The following is a 20,387-nucleotide window of genomic DNA, read 5'->3' as shown; positions in this document are numbered from 1 at the left end:
ACCGGAAAAAAACGCAAGTCTATGTTTTACAAACTCTGCACAGTATATTTCCATATGCTTAAAACCTTATATCAAGCCCGTAGCAAACAAAGTGACTGGCATGTTTAGACAGGTGGTGGTAGAATCTACATGGTCTTTAACAGTCTGACACATGTCACACATTTACTGTACAGGCGAAAAACACACAGAAAAAGAAAAGCGGCTTCAGATGTGCTGAAAGGATATGAAATATATTTTTAAGTACAGAATAAGAGTATAATCATCAATTGAAACAAACAAAAAAAAAACATGTGCAAGGAGAGTAAAAGCAAAATGTCTTTACAGTGTCAATCAACAGATTTGTTGCAATCAGTGAAGTGCATGAGCACACAGACACACTTACATTCACGTACAAACACTCCAAACTGCAGATCAGGTTGAAGGAATTCAGTGTGTTGAATACAGTAAATGATAAAAGCCGACAGATTGTCCCAACAACAGAGGTTTTCTGCAGTATTTGAAGATCCAGACAGAAGTTTGTTTCGTGGTCATTGGAAGTAATTGATCAGAGATGCCCCCCCCCGACTAAGAAAGGCACATCTACCATTTTTAGGTTTTCTGCTGAAACTGCATCTATTTCCCTTACCAAACAGATGGATCGACGTGTATTCAAAAGGTGAAAAAACAGGATGTGAAATGGAGTGGATTTATTGTGTTGCTCTTCCTGTAAGCTACTGAAACTAGATGAAGTTTCAGCGTACAGGATCAGGAAAGTGACGGCCGGATAGAAAAAAACCGTGGAAGACTAGAAATGTGGAGGAGGAATTAAAAAATAGTTGACCTCTGACCTCTGAGTACGAGCACCACCATCCAAGATCTAATATCATTTAGCTTATGTCACATTCATCCTTTTTAATAAGAAAATAATACTTTGTCATGAAGTTTATTTCTTCACCTGTCCCTTCAGCTCACGTTCACACTCTCTGTCTCTCCTTTTTTTTTCTTTGGAAACAATCTTTGCATTTCTTACTTAACTTATGGTTGAAAGTGATTGATAATATGTTCTTTCAGGAGTCTTTGTTCGAGCTTGTTTTACATTAATAAACACATTAACACATTCTTTGGCCATTTTAAGCCTCGTTTCATCTGACAACAGTTAAACAAACTTTCTCACAGAAGCATAAAACACAGACGTCACTCACTGACACTCAAAGACAAAAAAACCCAACAACATACAAATACAGGTGCAAATGTAACTTTTGTTTTTACAGTAGAGGCCCAGTGGGACAGTGCTATCTTTGGGGGATTGTTGGTCAAATTACATGCTCATTTACGTTTATTAAAGAGGGGGAAAGGGCACTCGTGGCACAAACAGAGCTTACATGTAGTTCAAGAGATCTGGGATAATACATTTCTTTCTCGCTCAGCCTCTACATCCAATGTCTCTCTTTTTATTAAAACATTCTGAGGCTGTGAAAAGTACACAGGTCGACGTAGGGAGTCATCTTAACGTCTCCGCTCGTCCACTGACCTTCTCTTTCTGGGCCTTTTTTCCCACAACCAGCTCCTCATCTGCTCAACTTTACCATTTGGAAAATTATTGGGTGCAGCTACAAATCCTCTGGAAGAGCCGATGGGTGGAGCAGGGAGTCCACAGTCCTGTTCCCCAGCCCCTCTCTGCCTTCCACCTGTGCTGTGCTGCTGTGACTACATACATGTCTGTCAGAGGGCGGGGGGGAGTTTGTGTCCGTCTGGGGTTGTTTGTATGCCGAGGCTGGCGAGGAGGTCCTGGAGTCGTGTGACGGTGCTCACCAGCTGCTTCTTCTCCTCTTCCAGAGCAGAGACCTGCTCCTTCAGCTGGCCCTCTGACTGGACCAAAGCCTCCACTCGACTCTCCAGGCTGCACACGCGAGCGTGGGACACCTGGGTGGGAGGGAGGAAGGAAAGCGAGTGAAGGTGGTGATGGGTCAAAGTAAAAGATAATTTGACACGTGAGGGCATGTGTGTGTATTATACCTGCAGCTCCTCAAGCAGGTCGAGGTTCTGCTGTCGGAGGCTCTGATTGGTCCTCTCCAGCTGTGCGGCTCGCTGGTGTTGGTTGAGGGTCGGAGGCGTATCCAGCAGCTCATCCTGCAAGACATGGTACTCCACCTCATAGGCCTGGAGCTGCTTTGACACGTCCATCTCACACACCTAACGCACACAGAGAGAGTTTACAATGTGCAGCAGCATTCTTAAACTCCTCAAATTAACCAAAGCTCAAGATTTATGACTACACACAAGCAAAAAGCATGTTTTGCTTGTTTTTCACTCTGTTTTCACTCCCATCGGTTACAATAACATTGTTTTTACCAAAGCTCACAGAGATCTGGGAACAAGGCAACATCTCTACAGAAAAGTCCCAACGTGGAAAAAAAACCCAACACGAACAAGCGATCAGATTATCAGACAAACAAGCCAACAGTTTAGATTCAAATCAGTGTTTTTTAGAGATAAACGTGTTTGTCTCATCCATATAATATTACAGGCTTTTTATTATAAGCAGGACTCAGGGTGGATTTTTCTTTCTTGTTTGCATTTATTGTGGCGCCTCAATCCAAAGAACAAGGGTCACACCCCTTTTTGTTTATAAAGCAAAGATGCACTCCAAAGTTTTTGCTTTTTTGAGTTCAGCAAGATGATAGAAACCCCTTTTATTTGCAGGCAAACTGAAAGTGAACGCACCTTATAGCACAACTTAGGAAAGCCAAGGTGTTTATAACTCACAGGGAATAATAAAGCAGTAATTTTAGCATTTGTTTTTGTTTGATCTACCAAATAAGTCTAACCTGTGGTTTTGTTTAAACTTGTAAGACTGTCAGACTGATCAGTGGTTCTTCCCCCATCTGGTGTCTTTTTAGTGAAGTCACCATGTTCCCACATCTCAGCAACCTAACTGCAACTAATGGACAAAAGTATGAACGAAAGTTCAACTTGGGTTTCCCTTCAAATATTTCCTTTTCCTTTTGTCTCAAATTACACAGATTTCGCAAATTCTTTGTTGTCCTGTTGCTACAAATTCCACATGGCTGCCTGATGAAAATGAACAACAGGACATGATTGGCATTGATCCTGCAGGTGAAACTGTGAGTCACAGCACTGTTAGCATATAGATAATCTAATGAAGGCAAGTTGCACCAGAGGGGGGTGGAAGTACTGGCATGTTAGTGCATGACTTGTTACCCTATTGTTATGCATACTTTTTTAACTATAGTGTAGCTTGATAACATCTCTCTACGAGTGGTTGACTCATCATCATCAAACTTGTGTCAGCTCCTTCCATCTCAAGACAACTTACATTATTGTGTACGTGTTGATGGTGACAGTTTTATCTTGACATAAGTTTACATGCATGAGAAGGACTCAGAAACATTACAAAAGGAAGTCTAATTATGACTTTGGGATTGTTGGTTGTTTGAGTCATTTGACATGTGATGATACTTTTGACACACAGTAGTTTTCCTGTTTCTTTTTTCCCCCCACCGCAAATACTGATATACACATGAGGTGATGGTTAAATGACTTCAGTGACACTCCACCCATCAGCTGCCCACATCACTGCTATGAGGAGAAGGTGTGGTTCACTGTGATAGCCTCGGTCACCCAAGCAGCATATCATTGCCCACTTTCTTGTTTAGTCATAAAACAATCAGATTGTTTCTTTATCACTTGCTATGCGGTATCAGAATTTATGATGAAACACATTTGTTCAGTGAAGTGTTGTAAGGTTTTTTGAGTTCATTCAGTAGCTTAACAATAACGACTCACATATTTACACAAAAGCATAGAAGAGGAAGTGAAATACAAAAGGTCACTGAGTCACCAGTTACTAGTTAAAAGATTATTAAAAATCATCTGTCTCTTTCCTGCTTCTTCCCAAAAGAATAACAACAATATATTATAATGGAGGAGATGGTGATAAGAGGATAGAGACCCTCAGACAATATAAATCAAGATTTTGCAATTCATACCGTTGATATGACAGCGACTTTTCTTTCAAAATCTCTGGGTTTATTAGGCCTTTATGGACAAAATCAATTAGCAGGACTGCTTTATGGCAATACTGTATTTTTTTATGATTTTTTAATAAATGTGATTAGAGCTGCAATGATTAGTCAACAGAAAATGAATCTGCAACTAGTTTGATAAATAATTGTTCTAATCAAAAATGCTAAATTTTTGCTGGTTGCAGTTTCCCAAATTTGAGTATTTGAAGCTTTTCACTGTTGTTCATGATAGTAAACTGAATGCCTTTTGATTTTGGACTGTTGATTAGATTGGCGCTGCCGCAGTAAATTTTCATGGGAGTTGTAGTTTTTTGTATGCTAACAAATTAGAGTTACTTTGTATTGTCATCAGTCGGACAGTGTAGTAATTAAAGGGATAGTTATTGCTGACAAACTCACTAAGTCCTTCTCTCTTACCTGGTTGATGGTTTTCTCCATCTGCACCAGGCCCAGGTTGGGCAGTGTGGTCTTGATGAAGTCCACTATGGACTCCAGGCTGTCATGCTGAAGGATCAGAGGCTTGTGGCTCCCCAGCAGACTCAGAGCAACCTTGAAGATGACCTCTGACCCCTGCAGAAATAACATATCTGACAGGAGGAGACAGAAGAGAAAAGGAGTTGAAGTTAAGGGCAGAAGAAAAAGAAATGAAAGAGAAAGAAAACAATGACACAGGTGATTGGAAAAAGGCGCTGATGTCACGTACCGATAATAATGACACGATGCAGCTTACTATGTTGATTGATGACTTAAGGGGTTTTTCATGATAGATGCTTTGACGTCAGTAAAACAGGTTTAAGCAACATAAATATAGTCTGGGCTGAATAAAGTGAGAATGTGTAGGTGTGTGTATTTGTGTGCGTGCTTTAAATGCATCAGGGTGGGGTAAAGGTTAGGCACAACTGCATGAGATCATACATCAGTGAGTAATATGTGATATATGAGTGGACCCACATACAATATCAAAGACTTCACAGTGCTATGATGATGCCCACACACACACACACGCACACACACGCGCGTGCGTGCGTGCACACAGTCTTACGCTTGGATGAGCATGAGGAGCCAGTGAGTCTGGTTCAGTGACTGAGCACCGTGTAAGAAATTAGGCATGAAAAAAACAGTAAGGAAGGAATGAGGGAGAGAAAAGCTCTCTCTCTCTCTCTCTCTCTCTCTCTCACACACACACACACACACACACACACACACGGACATTAAACAAGGGGCTGTGGGTGTGATGGTATTTACATAAAGGATAAAAGGTCACTTCAGAGGAAAACAACAGTGTGTAACTGACTAACACAGATTTTATCTCAAATGTGTGTATGAGACTACATTTCAAGGAAACTGCTGTCCAGGTTTGAAGAAAAGTTTTTGATTATCAATGCTTAGTCAACTAAAAACTATTGGCAACTATTTTGATAATTCAATAATTGTTTCAGTTATTTTCTAAGCAAACATGATCATTGTTCTCTAGTTCCAGCTTCTCCCTTGTAAGGATCTAAATAATTTAAAATCAATAAACAGAATATCTTAAGGGTTTTTGACTGTTGGTCTGACAAAATGAGGCATTTGAAGACGTCATCTTGGACTCTGTTTTTTTCATTGTTGTTTCAATGTTTTCTGAATTTTTGTAGACCAATCAATGAATTGATAATGAAAATAATTGTTAGCTGCATCCCTAATTATCATAAAACTTAAATTTTACAATATACAGTGACACTTCTTGACAACATTCTCCCAACTGCTACACTTATTTAATGCAGTAATTTCCTCTCTGAATCTTCTATTTCCTCTTCTTGCTCCTAACATAATTGTTTGTTTATTTTCTTCTTGCACCACCACTTTCCTCCCACTTCCATCATTCAGAGATCAAGGGAGAGGGAGAGATAATCTAAACATCTCGGTTGAAGCCCCACCATCCTGCACCTTTCCTGCGTTGATACTGCAGAGCTCGTTTTTTTAAGAGTGTGTTCCATGAGTGCAGATACATACAGCATGCAGTCCTCAAACAGTAACTCACCAAAGACTCTGGCCACGAAGCCGAGGGGGAAGTGTGAGGCAAAGGCGGTGAGGAACCAGGGGGTGGCGTATAAACTGGGGCCGATCTCCTGCTGCTCAAGATGGCTGTATAGATCCCTGTGGTAGTCATGGAGCAGCCGCGACAACTGGTACATCTGAATCTGGCATGAACAACATGACACAGACAACTTTTGTTTACCGGTCTGACTGGGAGGATGCAGCTGAGTGTGCAGTATGTGCAGAATACCATTTTATCATTTTATACATGGTTTTAAAGCTGGATTTAGTTGAACTTCGGTTGAAGAAAAGCTCAATTATTCGCTCTAATTTTGAAACACATCTGGAAAAGACATCTCCATTGCAAACCTTCTGCTCGCAGCAATTCTCCCTCTTTATCAAAATGATCGAAAGAACATCAACACTCCTTTTCAGTAAAGAGAATTTTCCCGCCGTCACTTTGAAGTAGAAATACAAGTTTACAGTTGCATATTTTTAAAGTGCTTTGGGGGCTTTTTGTAAGTTATTTTGGTGGATAATGAGTTAGAATAGTAACATAATTAAAAAATGTTTGTATCTAAACATCATAATAAATCTATAGCTATTTGGGGCCCTTTTAGTTGGGGGCCCCAGGCAGTTGCCTACCTTACCTAATGTTAATGTCTGCCCCTGTATATCAATACAACACACACAATAAAGTAGTGGATTCAGGGCACAAAAGAGTACAAAGACTGAGACAAGTGAGACTGAGCTACTACATTTTTTACCAAATTCTGTGTTCTCCTATTTATTTTTTCTTAATTCTGGTTTTTACAGTTTACAGATAAGTTTTTCAGTTTTGTTTAAACCTTTTTCTTTGAGTGAAGCAAAATAAATATAATTATTTATTTCCTCAACATTTTAATGGTGTTTTTACTGACAACTAACAACTATATATGATAATAACAAAGTAAAGAAACAACATTCTGATTTTGGGACGGTTTACATTCACTTGGGGACAGTTAAAATTGTTTTTCAGGACAGTTCAGTGAAAAAAAGTCTGCTGACCATGTACCATACATCTGTCTATTATTGCAGTCGTTCTATCAAACAATGAAATCTGATTAAACTATAATTCCAAACCTACGCCGCAGGTATGTTTGGCGGGATGCCCGTTAAACCTTCGCACCAAACATAAACAAGGCAACAGTAACCACAGCTCAACCCCACCAACGATGCAGCACCCTTTCATGTTATTTAGAATTGCCCTCCAGTCAAAAATATGTTTTTCTTCTTGTTCCTTCATGTAGATGTTTGGGCTTCACTGTGCAGAATGATGTTTATGCAAATGTTGACAATTTTTTCACATCTGCTGAAGAGGGAAAGTTTTTCTGAGCTCAGCAAAAATCTGAGTTTAAAGCGTGTACCTATGAGCATTATTTGTGACATCGCGACTAGTTTGGAGTCCAATATTCAATTTATACAAGTGTGATGTGGAAACTTGAAGCCTCCAGCGCACAAACACTGACAATGGAGGTAGGAAACATCTTGTATCCAGCAGTTCAACTTTTCAAATGAAAAATATTTGCATATTCATAGATTCTGTATTCTTCAGTGAGGGAGAAGGAGTAGGTGTAATTTCAACGATACTTGTACTTGAATTTTTATTGTGGAAAAATCATGTCAGACACTAAGTATTAGTCATAGGGAGTATTTTTATATTTCTGAAACATGTCTGGAGGGGACACAAAAATGCAAGACTCTTAAGATGATCACTATAATTTTGAAAACAGACAGGAGGAATGTGATTTCTTCATAATGATATCAGTGCCGAGATGGGCTGATAAATGGACATAAAAAGATGGAGACCTAAAGTCTTCTGTTGTGCATTCAGATCCAGGTTTAGGTGTTTAAGGGGAAGTGACAGATTTAATAAATATGTACTACATATGTAGGACAAAGAGACATTGTGTGTGTAGGCATTTTACCTGCAGGATAATCATGTCAGGCCTGTACTGTTTGCGGAGCCCGACGTCATACATTAGAAATTTCAGCATGTTGAAGGCGTCCTCTTCCCCCATGTGTAACAGCAGCACTCCCGCAATGAAGGACAGGCCCTGGCAGTAGCCCACCTACAATAACAACAATAAGAAACTTGACATCTACGCAGACAGGGCAGGGGAAAAAGGCTTAAGCTAAAAAGACATTTGACAGTTCCATTTAGTCTATTAAGAGCTGGAAAGACAGACCCCCAAACAAGAAAATGAAAGAGAAAGAAAGCCATAAAACACAACATGAATGTTACCTCAGGGTCCAGCAGTGAGTAGGCCTTCAATAAATTATACAGAGACAGCTGTCCTGCCCCCAGCTGCGCTTGGAAATATGGATGAGTGGGAAAAGTGCGACCTGAGACAGAAGAAAAGAGAGACATTGTCTGTACAGTACTTTAGTTTGCAACACAAAGTATCTATTTGAAGACTGAGATCAAACTGATACACACCTAAAAATGCAAAACACCATTTAATAGATTTGATTAACTTGATTTTATCTGAAATACTCCTGGAAACAATCTGAGAACAATCCATTGAACACCAAAGCCTCTGGGTGTGTACATGTGTTTGAGCGAAGCATCAACTCTGCTGAACTTCGCTTTGGGATGCTAGACTTCACACTTAGCTGTTGATGTTAAAAAAAAAGGGAGCTCAGTGTACGAGCATGTGCAGAACCATTACAAGCCATCATGCTTACAAACATGTTCATGAAAACACACACACACACACATGAATGTGGCTTTACGCCAAGACTGTATACCCTCCCTCAGAAGCTTAACATGTAACGGTGGACAGGACACATACCTTTCAAGAATGACAATATAATGAGGACCTGTAATCTGTAAAAAGAACATTCTTCATATGGACGGGTTGGTAATTGGCAGGTGTGTGTGTGTGTGTTTTGGGACGGAGGACTTCTTGACTTACAGTGTGTGTGACAGTGAGGCTTTAGAGAAGACAATGACGACTGTGTGAGTGTGGAATGTGCTGTGGGGGCTTTATGTTTGTGAAGATAATGCCGCGACTCCCCTCCCCTGCCTAGAGGAAAGTGTGAGTGTGTCTGTTCTGTGTGCCAAATATTGGGTGTGGGAGTGTTGAACTTCACAAGCCTAAATTCTATACCTTCCTCCTATTGCCTAACACATGTTAACACACTTAAACTGGCCTCTTTGCTTATTTACAAGGTGTAAAAACCTTGTTGTGTTGCTGCTTCATTATCATAACCACTGCATGCTTTTATCCAACAGCACATAACACCTTTACATCGCGCCATGTTAGTAACTGCTGCTGCTGTCCCCACCCTACTGATGTAGCGTGAATAACATGCTAGCCAGATGAAAGACTCAGGATCAACAGCAAAAACAGAGGAGGTTAAGAGCTGCAGGGATGGATGTGTGTATGTATGTATGTGGGTGTTATATGGGTGGGGTGTAGGTACTGTGTGTGTGTGTGGGTTTGTGGGTGGTAGGTGTTGGGAACATTTGAGGGTGAAAGTGTTAAAAGTGAGGTTTGAAACATTACAATGTCAAATCGCTCTGTCAAATGTAAAACATGTTGTTGAATTAAATGTGTGAGAGAGAGTGCAAAAGTACGGTGTGTGTATGTGCGCACAGCGTGTACGTTTATTTGTTATTGAGTTCTTTCCATATGGCAAAATAGCTCAAAAAGCGCCTAAAACGTGTATGCAAGTGTGAGTGCGTGTTACCCAGATCTATGAGGATGGCGTGCTGCTGTGAGGTGAGCTGTTTCAGCAGCTCTTTGTACGGAGTGTGATTGGTTGGGGTTCGGGAGGGTACCGTCTGCCTGAGCAGGTACTGCTCCGAGAGAAACTTCCAGATCTCGCCTCGATGCTGCCTTGGGACACCTGCCAGAGATGACAGAGATGAAGGAGGAGGGTGCGGGTGGGTGGTGTGCGGATATTTAAAGGTACTTAAACACAATAACATGCAAATTGACAGCCTTGCAGGTGCGGGACTTGCCAAAACGATTTTCATCATTCCTGACCTATAAAAGAATGTGATCTGATGTAAGGACTTTAAAATGTTGCGAATCTCATCTGAGGTTGCTGTAGAGGCTCACCTCAGATGTACCTCACCTCAACTGTAGAAAATACCTCACGTCAACTCAGTCATTAGTTTGAGTGATTGACTGACAGAAAGCAGTGTGTTTGTCCAAAGAAAATGTTTCTATATGTTGAGGAGACACAATGTTCTACAATGTTTATCTCTTGAGCCTTGTGTAAGTGGACCTTGCATTTAGAGTATTTACCACAAATATTTTCCCTGATTATACAAGGTTTTTGCAGCATTCACTAAACAAAATGTAAGACTTTTAAAGACTATTTTAATACCACATAGAATACAATCTTTTCACAGTCAAATTGGTCAAAGAATGACAGAAAACCAGTAGGGACACTAAGGCCCACGATTATGTCTTAAGTATGTGAATTTATTGACAATTATATATCGCATTTTTGTTAGTACTTACAAGCTGTATAACAATAATTCATAGAAATATAGCTAACCAAGTAAGAAGGCAAATAAAATATTTAAGACCATTGTAATTGAAATTTAAGACTTTTAAATACTTTCAAAGGCCTTTTTTGAGGTCTTTTTAAATTCTGCAGATTGCCTGCTATAATAATTCTGTATTTCGGGTCCTGCATAATTTTAATTCCATGGTGATATCTGGAGCATACACAATTACTGACATATGTGTTCATTTATTTACAAGTGCTGGAGTAGAGCAGTGTTAATCACTTTTTAGATCAGATCAGACTTGATTTCTTTCAGTAAATCCAAACAGGATTTAAACACAGAAACAGATTTTTTCAGCCTCTTTCTCTTTTTTGGGAACGCCCTGTTCACACAAATTCAGAGCAGGAAGCAGCTCAGTACAAGCACAGTCTAAGCCACAGGAGCAGTTGTGGGTTAAGGGCCTTGCTCAAGGGCACATTGGAGGTGCTAATGATAGAAGGGCAGTGTAAGATGAACAATACAAGAAAAAGGAGAAAGTGGCTGCACCTCATTTTATGCTTGGTGATACAAATTCTATCAATGTAATACTTCATAAAAAGAAGGGACTGGAATCGAACAACAAACTCTCAGCATGTAGATCATAGGAGGAGGATGTTTGCACACATGTGAGCTTGCAGCCTTAGCAGCTTTACTCCTGGCCTCCAATAAGATGATGTGACCACCATTTTAACACGGTGTCGTCAGCTTGAGTCATAATCTGGCTACCTAACCAAATTCAAACACTGCTATTTGTTTTCCAGTATCCTTTCTGTGTGCATGTTATGTTCTGGACATTAGATTTCTCCTGTTGTGTTCGAGGCCAGGGGGCAGAAGAGATAACATGCCTGTCCTCTCTGCAGAACATGCTGATACTAAAGAATGAACAGAACAGAAAGCCCCGACAATAAGAGGCGGACACTGGGGGTGAAGTTGTTCATGGAAAACACATCGACTTTACTCTGACAATGGATTAAAAAACATTTCACGGAATTTACACTGCTTTCTTTCACTGTATTTGGGAAAAGGGCCATGGCAGATGATAAGGAGAAAAGTAACAATACATATTTTCAGTTTTGCAGCTTTATACATTAAGCTCTGGTCAATATTTGCAAATACCTGGTGATTAAAAAAAAGGAAAAAAAAGCAAACATTTCCAAGAAGAACTGATATACAGTATGTATTTGTGGAGTACCTTGTGCAACTGCAGCATGTATCGTCTCTGTGTCAAATTTGACCTTTGCCCTTCCAGGAGTTCCCAGCATCTTCTCCCACACCAGAGTGACCTCCTTCAGACACGGAGTGATTTCCTCATAGTCTAGCTTCAGGCGTTTGTTCTGCAGGTCACTCTCTGAGGCTACAAACATGACAAAACAGACAATATACATCAATAACATGACAGCCCCAATGCCCTTTGACTTGGTCCTGTGGTGTTTGTGTGTGTGTGTGTGTTTGTTTGTTGCAGGCACAGAACCTGTAAACACCTGGTCAGTGTCACACAGTCCCAAGCTCTGTACATTTCGTGTTTACCTTTAGGTTTTGTTATGCACTGACAACATCAGCCGCTGCCCTCATGCACTTTCACAAATTACTGATACTGATTTTCACACACTCTTCACTCAAGCCGGTCATCAAAATTAAAACACATCGCAAAATGAAAATAATCAGATACAAAACTGACACAATAATTGTAAAAGATGGCTTGTAGATGTAGATGGCTATTTAACAAGAACATCTAATCTTATCACAATATTATCCAGAAAATGTACTTTTTCATCTGAAACTAGTCAGTCATAACAATTAAAAACAGCGTAGAGGAGAAAATGTGACTGCAGCTGTTTAAAGCAGTTCAACGACCACCTCTGCTTAAGTCAGAAGAATAAATTTCAACGGTTTTATCAAAGAAAACCTTCAATTTTAGACAAAATACTGAGGTTGTCAATCATCATCTAGTGACTAAATTGACCAGAAAAGACAAGATGCTCACAGGATTCATCAGACTCGGGTTAAAGAATCAAAGACAGAAACAGAAAACCTTTTGAAATTTTTTTTTCATTGGGAAACATTGGAGGTAAACAGCTCCAACTGTCAGAGTCAGCTTACACAGAATGAGAAAGAACTGCTGGAGCAGCGCTGCAGGTTAAGCACCGTATTGACCTTTTCAGTTGTTTTTTAATGTTAATATCCGTGTTCATAGCATCTGATTACACAACTACAATACTAGATACATCGGCTAGCTATATGACATATAATAACATACCAGTTGAAAACTAGATTGACAGTTTTAATTAGATCCGATCATAATTTGGAGGCAGAGGGTAAATCAAGGAATGTCAGAGAGGCCCCTTGGATGTCTTATTATTTTGATTAAACCTCGTCATATTTTTCTAACTGGGGACATTTTAAGCCTTTTTTTTCTCTTTTGCATAATCAAATTTACAGGAAAACCTTGGTCCTGGACGTTCAGACTTACGCTGCATGTTAACTCAATAGAAACACACAAACTGTGAATTCCGTTGCGACATGTTGACACCAGTGATCAAAGAAGGTGAGGGCACACCCAGCGCCCCTCATCTGTTCCTCTCTTTCTGACAACACCCTTCCTCTCTCCACTCCCCTAATCTCTTAACCCACAGCCTATCTCTTCTTCTCTTTCTGTTTCTCGCCCAACACTAGACTCTTTTCTTCGTATTCAATTCCACATTTGTCTCGTCTGTCAACCACATTCTCTCTCTCTCTCCCTCCTTCCCTTGTGGACTTCTCCACCCTTTTCCGCTCATGTGTGGTATCCACCCAGTGACCAGCTGCAACTTGGCAGAGCTGGGGAGAGTGACATCATCATTACTGGACAGGGGAGACAGCAGGCCATTTCCTGCACTTATACCTTCAAATGAAGTGTGTAGCAAACAACGGGGATTTCGCCAAATGTACTTATAACAGATTAAAAAATACGGCTGGCAGAAGTGAGGAATTTATGATAACACTGCAGCTCTAATGAGCTACAGTGTAAGTGACTGATGACTGTCTTTTTTATGTACAACATGCAGACAAAAATGACAGAAAATTCAGTGCCTTCCAAAAGCCACTAGTGCTTTGTGTAGAACTCAAACAAGAGAATAAAATCATTTTAAATAACTTGTCTGATTACTTGAGAACATCTCAAGATAGGTCTGATTACTTATGAGGCATTGTATATCAAGGCCTTCAAAATCAAAGACAGAAAAGTGACCTGGAAGGCGTACTCTGGAGAATAAAGGAAGGGAACTTAGACGGAGCAGATAGCTGACACACCCAGAGTAAGAATAGATGCTGTTGGAGAGACTGTGGCTCTGCTGTCTGTCTTATCAGCTGTCTGAAGCAGGCAGAGTCTCGTCCATCAGGACTCGCTCATTGGCTGCCGCCCAGCTAGCGCTCAAGCCTCCTTGCCTCCCGCTCTCTATTTCTCTCCCTTTCTGTCGCCGGAATACTCCACCCTTGATAACACACAACAGGATAGGATACTCCACCCTGGAGCTGACAAAGATACACAGTGTCACAGTTGACCCATAAACCAGGCAACAGAGAGAGAGATAAACAGACTGAATAGAGGAGAGGGAGTTGGGCTCCACCCAGATAAATAACGAATAGAAAGGTGGAGCGCACCCTGTGAGGGGAATAAAACACAATTAAATTACAGACGCCCAAGATCCTGGAGATGCGTATATCGGAGTGTATAGTACGTGTACAGCAAGTGTGTGTCCCTATGACTGTGTATGCGTGAGGCTGAATAGACGGAGGTCGCTGCCCGGACTTGATTTTCTTACATCAACATTGACCCACATTCCCTCCATCCACACCCTTCATGTCTATCTGCGTGACGGATTAAATGTTGCGTTTGTGTGAATTAATGACCTGCGTACAGTGCAGGTAATTAGGGGTGTGGCGCATACTTAGGTGTGCCAACTGGGTCAGGAAAGAGGTGGTGCACTTGACACACCCTTAGATATGCGTCTACCAGCAAACACACACAAACATACACACATGCGCACGCACGCACGCGCGCACACACACACACACACACACACACACACACACACACACACACACACACACACACACACACACACATACATACACACAAACAACTATATTTTATATAACCTGTTACTTTGTTGTGGGTTTAAATATAAGAAGAGGAATAATAGGTGTGTATTCCATTACCTAACTTGAGTGTGCGTGTGTGCATCTGGAGAGGCTGGTTGCCAGAGATGGATTAAAAAAGACTTGTTTGTCTTGCTATTTAGTTTCAAGAGACTCATCAACTCATTCAACAGCATTACAAAGTGAGTGATGCCAACACTGCTAAATGAAACAAAGCTGGTTCCTGCTCTTGTCATCATGTAGACAGACAACAAATCATATATAACATTGACAGACCAGGCAGCAGTAAAATATACTGTGATTCAATAATACGTACATAATAATAAGTACTACACCAATGCAAGAATGTGAGTGCTATTATTAATGATAATGTGGCCATATAATTAACCTTGTTGCGAAGTGCACAAGAGTCTGCAGCCTTATATGTGTGTGTGTGTGTGTGTGTGTATGAGTGCTATGGCATTTCTCCCACCCTTCATCCATCTAACTCACCCTGTAGTTTCTGGTTCTCCCTCTCCATCCTCTGCAGCAGGATCTGCTGCAGGATGGCCTTCCTCCAGAGCTCCCTCAGCTCCTCTTTGCTCCTCTTTGTCCGTTCTTCAGGCACCACCCTCATGGACGAGTCCCCACTTCCTCCACCGACCACCTGGCCCACACACACCCGACCCCCGTCTAGACAGGAATCCCCCCGCTCTGAAAGACATATCAGATTATATTACATCATTATTATTATTAGGTGTCCACCGCAGCAGTAAATAAAAGTATATGGAAAAAAAGTAAAAAAAAAAAAAAAGGTTTAAATTATAACATTTTTAAGCAGGGTTGCGTGATATGGCAGATTAGGCTAGCAGAAAAAGAGAAAATAAAAATGATCTGGTATGAAATGTGACAAACTAAACAAACAATTTAATAATTTAATTTAGTTTCAAATTTTCTTTATTTTCAAGATGTGAAAAATGATGCCTTAAAACCGCTTTTCTAACGGACCCACAGTCAAAATCAAAAATGCATTTATTTTAACTTAATACAGTACGTGAATAAGTGATTTATTATGATGATCAAAACAGTTATCCATTAATATCGGTCCATTAACTAATTATTCAATGTTTCAGTGCCTCAAAGGTCTATGTCTGGATTCATACCTACAATTTTGTGGTTACGTGGTACATGTCCAAACAAAGTGATTCTTGGCAGGATTATAGAGTTGAAAAATAAAGGAGAGGATTATGGGGATGGAAGGCACTACAATTAATCCAGGGTATCATTCTTCAAGTCTTTCATAAGGATTTTTTAATGCTTTAATTTGTTTATAAGTACGAACAAAATAGAGTGAGAAATGGGCAAAATGCAGAACTCAGACAAAATATCAACTAGGTTAAAACTGGAAAGAGGCCGTCTGACCTCCTTTCTCTGTCATTCCATCGGACACTCATACATAATAAAAAGAAAAATGCTAAACATAGATACATTTGACACTGTTGGTTGCAACGCATGCAGAGTAAAAAAAAGTGTTTGTGTGACTCCACCTCAAAGTACAGGGTGGATCCCAAACCTCAAAATACCCTGTGTTGTTTAGAGGAAGGACATAACAACTATCCTGATAGCACTTGCTTCTCTTTCAGTTCATAGGAAGATTAAGTTTGATCTCTCTCTCTCTCTCTCTCTCTCTCACACACACACACACACACACACACACACACACACACACACACACACACACACACACCTACCTAACTTGACTTAGGTATGTAAATCTGATGCTTATCTTTCCAAAAACACTTCTGAGGAAAATTAGAAATATGTAAGATATGCAACCCTCTTGCCACTGATACAGTACCAGTTAAAAGTCTAGACACACTTTCTCATTCAAATGAATGAGAAGTTGTGTCCAAACTTTTAAACAAACCTACGCTGACAATAGTGTTCTTTGTGCCAGATGAGATTGACATTAATGTATACCTTTGTGTCTGCGTCAGTGAGACTTTCCAAGATGGCAGAGTCACTATACAAACATGGCTCTTACGTTATGAAAGAAGTGAAGACAAACCAGACACAGCACGCACACGCACACACACACACTCAGTGAATTCTCTTAAGAGAGACATGTATTTGTTAGACAAACACAGACTGCTACACCGCTTCAACAAAACTCTACTGAAGAGTTAGCTTTTAGGTGTCATAAATCCACAGACACACGCACATGCCCTTATGGGGACTCTCCGATTAAATTACCGATTACATTAATTCCCAGGTCCCTTACCCTAACCTAACCTTATCCATAAGAACTCGAATGTGTGCCTAACTTAATAAAACCATGTCTTAACGCCAAAATAACCACACACACACCCTCTTGCACAAAGTGGCACAATCCACTCCCTGAGTAAACACTCCTACTTAGCCAGAACCAAGCACACACACGCACACATGTACGCACAAACACAAAGATACACGCGCACTCTCAACATGCAAAGTGGGTCAACAAGACTGGCGCTTTCCTCTGGCGCTGTCTGTGTGTGAATTGTCAACATGACCTTGAGACACCCCACCCCCCACCCCCCGCCCCAACATGCACAATTGACACACCCATGACCTCATGTATGTAAGCATGCACACACACATAAATACACACCCACGTGCTGCATTCAGCCGGCACACTGACCAGCTAAGAGAACTGTTTTTCTAACAGTTGATTGTCTAAATAAAGTTCAGGTGCAGATTTTATTAAGGTTAAGGAGTGATATCATTCCAGCTGTTTGCCTATTTCGTTTCGTTTGTAAAGGAACTTAATGTAATTTGACAGGCTCACACCTAGCTAATTACTTATGAGGAGCACATTCGCTGCAAGGGTGGATAAAAAGGTCACATTACTCCCACATTCCATGTTGCATTCTTAGACCCAAACAACAAAAACAAAATAATAGAGGCAACACCTTACATTGTTACAATTATTACAATGAAATTCATTATTATCTATTATCTTATTATCTGTTTTGAAGGTTATAATGTTAAATTGTTGAGAGATGTTAATTGATCTGTATGGAAATGTCTGTGGCTGAGGTGAGTTCTTAAAGCATCTATAAGTAGAATTTGGAGATTTTAGACTTTGGCACCCCTCAGTGGTCGAATCAAAAAAGACAAAGCAGCTGCCAGCAGTGCCTGGCTTTCTGCACACAGTGACTAATATGGAAAATAACCTGTTACTGTAGGTGTCTTTCACTGAGTGTTGGGGGTCTAATAGTGACCACTGTTCCTCTTTGAATTCTCTTTAATGCCCCACGGCCAGTGCTATCATGCGCCCCCTAGGAAAACTAACCGCTTTTCAAATTCTTTCGGTCCTTCTGCTATCAGGCTGCTAAATGCCAACAGTAGTAAGTGAAATGTAGGCCAGTCCTTGTAAATGGTAAACTTGTTGTTTACACCTGACTCGTTACGTCAGCCCATATGTGGCGACCTGAGGGTGTCAGAGTGTGTTGCCTGCTGGTCTTGCTCTTGTACCATGCGTTGACCTATTGTCACTGACATGTTGATGTTGATGCATATGTTTAAATGCTGCTGCTAGACCGAGTTGTATTTATTTTATTTATGTGAACTGGGTAGGCTGTGAAACTGAATTGCCCTTCTGGGATAAATAAAGTTGTCTGAATCTGAATCTGAATCTTTAGTTCAATGCCTTTTCTCTGTCATTATCCAATGCTGACATGATTTTAAGGGCCTTTTCTTTCGGCCTAACCTTCCAGTTAGTTTTGGTTTCACATTGCATGACATACCTACGTCCTGTCATCATCACCTACGTGGGCTGCGTCTCCCGTGTGAAGAAGTTCAACAACAAGCTGAAACTCGAGGGAAGCTGCAGGGTCAGGTGGTAATTCTCTGTGATTCTTCATCACTTTGAATAACACCTCTGACATTACACCTTGTCATTTGATATGTCATTACTACAATAAATATTGACTTTTTGCTGCTTTAAAGAGTCTTCATCATGTTGTGTGTTATTTTTTATAATCCTCTGGGCAAATAAGCAATAGCAGCTACACAAGTGAGTAATAATAGTTTGAATAAAAATGAACAATATTGTGCAGCTTTGTCCGAACCATACTGGCATCATAGGACTTGTATAAAAACTCACTGACTCATATTGAAGACTTGTGTGACTTTGTTCTCTTGTGAAAAAGAGTCTTCTGTTTTCTGTAAGAATACAAAACAAACATCCATATGCTGCACTTTCATTTTAGCTTTTAGAAAAGCTTTTATAACATTTCTAAACTATTGACTACTACATCAGTAGATCATTCATACAGACTCAATAATCCCTGCCACAATCCCTGATAATGGATAGTAAAACTGTGTCTGACTGTTGTAGGACACTGTAGAGTGTCTGTGTCTTTCTCAATGAAAATCTTTTTTAGAAGGAGGCATCAGACAGATAAAGGATGGGGTTTACCAAATATCACTGTAACAAACTGTGCTATAAGCTGACTCAGAGCTTATATGACTCAACAATATACCAACAGCTGTAAAACAAACTAACAAAGAAATTACTTCCTCCCCTCGTTTAACTTATGAGTACCATGTGTGAACATGTTTTTACATGTGCGTATATGGGTCATATATTGCCCTCAAAGAGTTCCTTTCTTTACTGTTTGCTCTTCATACAGACGTTACAGTGGAGTTGCAGTGTGACCAACCCAACTATCTCAACTGTCAACACTTATTGTGTCATACATGCTTACACACACACACACACACACGGTACATATAATTATCAAAAATGCAGCATCTGAAGACGTGCAAGCACAAGCATGATTCCCATCTCTTCACACATACACACACCCACGCTTTTTTATATTTCATATGAGATGAGATAAGACTGGCAATTGACATTTCAAGTTATCTGAGGTTAAATCAATATTACACTATACATAGAACACGTTTTTCTGCTTATATCAATCACACCTCTAAAATATTTGACAGGGCTGTCAATCCCAAAGCAGACCAATTTAGATTATTTTTACTCGCCCAGGGCATCCCAGGCTTTTCCTCAAATTCAATTCATTTCAGACCTTTTCAGTCTTTATTGTCAAACATTGCAGTAGCGCTATGGACAAATTTCAACTGATAATATCAGATAGACGTTCACTTAGTTCTGCAAAATGCAAAGCTCCAAAACCGACACAAGATTTCACAAAATTTCACGTGCATGTCAGTCAGTCACATCTTGATAACAATGGAGATACTGTGAATGAGCCAATAATTACTTTTACTTTACATTAAAACACTCTGGTGAACAGTTATGTTGGTAATGACATTGGTTTTCTTGCCATAATATACTTTATAAATATTAACACACTTTCCCCAAGTACTCTTTTGTTGATGCTTCGGAAAACAGAAAAATATTATCTGGGTCTACTTCACCATGTGTTTTTATGTGTGATTTCTAGATTGAGAAGTCAATTAGCTGTGGATCATATTGATTGTGACACATTGGGAAGAAACAGACAGCAGGTAGAGAGAAACAACTGCCAGCAGAGCGGTGATAATAGCCAATTGAAGTTCATACTGAAGAGATAGAGTGGAGGTAAACTGATCTATTTTCACTCCCTTCCTCTTTTCTAAACACACATGAACAGTCACGTTAGATGAAACAGTGACACAGAGTGGAAAGG

The 20,387-nt window shown here is 40.2% G+C and overlaps 1 protein-coding gene across 4 annotated transcripts in view; it reads right to left on the bottom strand.

The window, feature by feature from the left end:
• Positions 1-211: 211 nt before the first annotated feature.
• Positions 212-20,387, bottom strand: part of tbc1d1 (TBC1 (tre-2/USP6, BUB2, cdc16) domain family, member 1) — a 56,294-nt gene continuing 36,118 nt past the window's right edge. For all 4 annotated transcript variants that reach the window (XM_044346821.1, XM_044346823.1, XM_044346822.1 and 1 more), the window contains 9 exons: positions 15,217-15,417; positions 11,780-11,941; positions 9,777-9,935; positions 8,326-8,426; positions 8,009-8,152; positions 6,046-6,205; positions 4,443-4,612; positions 1,996-2,172; positions 212-1,902 (listed from right to left, as the gene is read on the bottom strand). In XM_044346821.1, the coding sequence (XP_044202756.1) occupies positions 1,702-1,902; positions 1,996-2,172; positions 4,443-4,612; positions 6,046-6,205; positions 8,009-8,152; positions 8,326-8,426; positions 9,777-9,935; positions 11,780-11,941; positions 15,217-15,417 (1,475 nt within the window). In that variant the 3' untranslated portion in view covers positions 212-1,701. The remainder of the gene's footprint in view (positions 1,903-1,995; positions 2,173-4,442; positions 4,613-6,045; positions 6,206-8,008; positions 8,153-8,325; positions 8,427-9,776; positions 9,936-11,779; positions 11,942-15,216; positions 15,418-20,387) is intronic.

This window comes from Thunnus albacares, chromosome 3, assembly GCF_914725855.1.
Source record: "Thunnus albacares chromosome 3, fThuAlb1.1, whole genome shotgun sequence".
Lineage (NCBI taxonomy): Eukaryota > Metazoa > Chordata > Actinopteri > Scombriformes > Scombridae > Thunnus > Thunnus albacares.
This window is presented reverse-complemented; position numbering and strand designations above follow the sequence as displayed.